Source organism: Myotis brandtii, unplaced genomic scaffold (assembly GCF_000412655.1).
Source record: "Myotis brandtii unplaced genomic scaffold, ASM41265v1 scaffold17, whole genome shotgun sequence".
Classification (NCBI taxonomy): Eukaryota; Metazoa; Chordata; class Mammalia; order Chiroptera; family Vespertilionidae; genus Myotis; species Myotis brandtii.
Window position 1 is genome coordinate 3,928,225 of NW_005356259.1, and position 4,829 is coordinate 3,933,053.

At 35.1% G+C, this 4,829-nt stretch overlaps 1 protein-coding gene across 5 annotated transcripts in view; it reads left to right on the top strand.

Annotated features, from left to right (window-relative positions):
- The window catches only part of RSBN1L (round spermatid basic protein 1-like), a 54,361-nt gene that overhangs the window by 47,655 nt on the left and 1,877 nt on the right, over positions 1-4,829 (top strand). For 4 of the 5 annotated variants that reach the window (XM_005862911.2, XM_014536976.1, XM_014536978.1 and 1 more), the window contains 2 exons: positions 3,727-3,835; positions 3,917-4,636. In XM_005862911.2, coding sequence (XP_005862973.1) covers positions 3,727-3,835; positions 3,917-4,558 — 751 coding nt within the window. In that variant the 3' untranslated portion in view covers positions 4,559-4,636. Of the gene's footprint in view, positions 1-3,726; positions 3,836-3,916; positions 4,637-4,829 lie in introns of those variants that run through there. The other variant, XM_014536977.1, reaches the window with a different exon arrangement.

Sequence of the window (4,829 nt, forward strand, 5' to 3'; positions counted from 1 at the left end):
CGCCCCACCCTCCATCGGGGTGGGAGAGGTGGATTAGGGCTGGGACCGGCTGAGGGGAGGGGCTGAGGGAGGTCGAAGCTGGCCCCACCCCCAAATAGGGCCTGTTCGATGGCTGCAGTGGGCATCATAGCAACCGGTCATTAGGGCGTTTCAGTCGCTGGCTTTTTATATATATAGACAGTTCAGAATTTTTTAAGTTTTCTGTTTGATGTCTTTTTTTTAAAAAATCATGGATTATTTAGAAGACTGTTGCTTCCTTTTCAATATTTGAGAATATTTTTCTAGATTTTTGGGGGGGTGTTTTGATTTCTAACTTAAGTCCCTTGTGGTCAGAGAACATACTCTGTATAATTTGTCCTTCTTAATTTACTGGGGTTTGTTTTATGGACTACCTTGATGAATGTTCTATGTGCACCTACAAGAATGTATGTTCTGCTGTTATTGGGGGTATAATGCTTTATTAAGCACAATTAAGTTAACTTTGTTGATAGTGTGGTCCAATTTTTCTGTATTCTTACTCACTTTCGTGTTATTAATCTCCAACTGTAACATTTAACTTGATTATTTCTCCTTTTAGCTTTGATAGGGTTTTTTTCCCTTGTAGGTATTTTTCTTTGATATCAGCTTTATTGACATACAGTTCACCCATTTAAAGTATATATAATTCAGTGGTTTTTAGTATACTCAGAGTTGTGCAGCTATTACTACAATTATAGAATATTTTTATTAACTCAAAAAGAGATATCACTTGTTTATGGATTGGACTTTTTAGCTATTACATCCTCTTCAGCTCTACGCAACCATTAGTCTGCTTTCTTCTCTCTGTAGTTGTCTATTCCAGATATCCTCCTATATAATAAAAGGGTAATATGCAAATCAACCAAATGGGGGAAGGACTGGTCGCTATGATGTGCACTGACCACCAGGGGGCAGATGCTAAATGCAGGAGCTGCCCCTGGTGGTCAGTGCGCTCCCGCAGGGGGAGCGCTGCTCAGCCAGAAGCCGGGCTCACGGATGGCGAGTGCAGTGACCCGCCTCCACGGCCGCGCTAAGGATGTTCATCATTTGGACATCCCCCGAGGACTCCTAGACTGCAAAAGGGTTGTGGCCGGGCTTAGCGACCCCCCTCCCCAGTGCACAAATATTGTGTACCGGGCCTCTAGTTTCATATAAATGCAGTGACATAATATGTGGTCTTTTGTGATTAGCTTCTTTCATTAAGCATGTTTTCAAGGTTTATAGTTTTTGAAGCTCTGGTAATAGGTGACTACACATTTAGAATTATTATTTCTTTTCAAATTGACCTCTTTATCATTATAAACTGTCCTTTTTATCCTTGGTAATATTCCTTGTCTTGAAATCTACTTTGATGTTAATACATCCAGTCCAGCTTTCTCATGATTAGTCTTTGTCCATTCTTTATTTTTTCATTTGTGTGCCTATATTGTTTCATGTAGATACCGTATATTTTGCTTTTTTAAAAATTCAGTGATAAACTGTCTTTTAGTTGGAGTATTTAGACCAGTGGTTCTCAACCTTCCTAATGCCGTGACCCTTTAATACAGTTCCTCATGTTGTGGTGACCCCCAATTTCATTGTTACAAATTGAACATAATTAAAGCATAGTGATTAATCACAAAAACAATATGTAATTATATATGTGTTTTCCGATGGTCTTAGGCGACCCCTGTGAAAGGGTCATTCGACCCCCAAAGGGGTTGCGACCCACAGGTTGAGAACCGCTGATTTAGACCATTTACATATAATGTATCAGTAAATGTAGGTTTAAATTTATCATCTTTTTCCCATTTGATTCTTGTTTATTCCCTTTCCCCCTTTTCTTGTATTTTTTAGCATTCCTTATACCTTCACTATTTGCTTATTAGTGGTTGTTCTAAATCAGTGATGGCGAACCTATGACACACATGTCAGAGGTGACACGCGAACTCATTTTTTTGGTTGATTTTTCTTTGTTAAATGGCATTTAAATATATAAAATAAATATCAAAAATATAAGTCTTTGTTTTACTATGGTTGCAAATATCAAAAAATTTCTATTATGTGACACGGCACCAGAGTTAAGTTAGGGTTTTTCAAAATGCTGACACGCCGAGCTCAAAAGGTTCGCCATCACTGCTCTAAATTATGAGAATCTAGCTTCAAATATATACCTGTTTATGTAATGTGTTAAGAACCTTTCAATAGCATACTGCCACTTATTAACTCCCCTCCCCCAATTTCTGGACTTTTTGCTAATTATTGTCATACATTTGTACTTTACATATGCTATAAACGCCCAATATGCTACTTTAGCTATAAGGAAGTATTCCTGAAGAGTTTTTAAAAATGAGATTAAAATACCTTTTATATTTACTATTACTTGTGCTCTACATTCCTTTGAATAGATTTATATTTTCATCTAAGTATCATTTTCCTTCAGTCTGAAGAAATTCCTTTAACATTTTCTGTTGTGCTGGTCTTCTGGTGACAGATTCTTTCAGCTTTTGTTTGTCTGAAAATGTTTTTATTTCACATTTTGAAAGATATTTTTTGTAGCTATAGAATTCTAGATTGACTTTTCTTTCAATATTTAAAAGATAATCTGTTGTCTTCTGGTGTGCAATGTCTTTCATGAGAAGCCTGCAATCATCCTCATCCTTCTTTCTCAATATATTAATGTGATGTAACGAGTTTTAGATTTTCTCCTTATCACTATTTTGAAAAAATTGTTTATAATTTGCTTGGCATAATTTTTTGTTTTTGTTTTTGTATTTAGTTGCTTGTAATTTCATAAAAAAAAATTCCCCTCAGCATTTTTTGTGAAGATGTATTTGTATAATCCTAATTAATTAAAGAATTTGGGAATTTTTCTAGGGTTATATTTAAAGACAAGCAGATAGCCCTAACTGGTTTAGCTCAGTGGATAGAGTGTCACCCTCGGACTGAAGGGTCCCAGGTTCAGTTCTGATCAGGAGCACATACCTCAGTTGCAGGCTCAATCCCCAGTCCTGGTTGGGGTGTATGCAGAAGCAACCAAACGATATGTCTCTCTCACATTGATGTTTCTCTCACTTTGTCTCTCCCTTCCACTCTCTCTAAAAATCAATGGAAAAATATCCTTAGGTGAGATGAACGATAGATAGGTAAGTAGGTAGGTAGGTAGGTAGGTAGGTAGGTAGGTAGGATAGATAGATAGATAGATAGATAGATAGATAGATAAATAGATAGATATTAAAAGAAAATAGAGTGGTAACAGTTTATTAGTCCTTTCATTAAGAGTTATTTAGGGGTTTTAAGTATCATTATAGTTATATATGTCTTTATTGAAAGAAAATATTTCCTTCCCCCATATTTAACTCTAATTTTTATATATTATTTTCAACTCTCTCACTTAATTTGTTGAAATATTGACCTTAACTTAATACAAAATACTTAGTTTTTTATTTACATAATTAACCAGTTCAGATAGTTTTAATTTTTGAAACTGTGGTTACACATAGCTATAATAAAATGAAGTTAGTTGTTTTTTTTATCCATTTAGGTTGAAATCCATGGTATTATCCCTTTGTTTAAATATGTAAAGTGGTTTGTTAATTATAATTTAACTTTATTTCTAAAACAGTACTTTGGTTTTGACTGTAAACTATTTTTAATTTGAATTTAATAAGGTCTTAACAGAATGAAACATTAATGGCACATTCTTCCTTATCTCATATTCTTTTTTAGGCTTGATCAACCCCGAATAACCAAAGATGTCATTTGTTTTCATGCTGAAGATTTCTTAGAAGTAGTTCAACGAATGCAGTTAGATTTACATGAACCTCCACTGTCCCAGGTATATTTAAAACCATTATTGTCTTCAGTTGAATTTTTATTGTGGAAAAGACTTACTGCTATTCCTTGTTTCTTTTTTTAGTGTGTCCAGTGGGTTGATGATGCAAAACTTAATCAACTGAGGAGAGAAGGCATTCGATATGCCAGGATTCAGCTGTATGATAATGACATTTATTTTATTCCAAGGAATGTTGTTCATCAGTTCAAGACAGTTTCAGCTGTGTGTAGTTTAGCATGGCATGTTCGGCTCAAGTTATATCACTCAGAGGAGGACACTGCTCAGAATACAGTTACTCATGAAATGGGCACATCACCAGATTCTACATCATCAGTTCTTGGACCTCACAGTGACGATAGGATTTGTGCTGTAAGCAAAACCTCTTTGGAGTCTCTTTTTTCAGATACACTTCATTCTAAATATGAAGTACAGCAGATTAAACAGGAACCTGTTGCATCTGTAAGAATCAATGAAGAATCTGTGAATGTTTATGTTTCTGAAGAGACTAGAACACCGAATAATACGGATGGCAAGAATGTTAAAGCAAAATTGGATCATGTTCAATTTACAGAATTTAAGATTGAAGTGGACTCCACATTTGAAAATAGCAACAAAGACTTAAAGGAGGAATTGTGCCCTGAAAGTCTCTTAAGTCTAGTTCATACAAGGCAACATAGTTCAGTACATTCACATCAAAATAGAAAAGATGATGACATTTTGTGCTAAATATGTACATACCATTTAAAATCTTTTTTAAAAAAACAACTTAATAATGTAATAAAGATTCATGAATTATGAAAGCAAGCCAAGGACTTGCTCTCAAGTCTGTTACGAAATATAGTTTATGTAGCTTTGTAACATTCCTCAGTGCCTGTCCATAACTGTGAAGTATCAAAGCACTTAGGGCCAGATGCACTGTAAACATTGCAGGTTTAAACAAATGGAGTCTTTAAAAAGTCCTTTGTGTTGGAGTTGTAGGTTTTAGAATAGAGCTGAC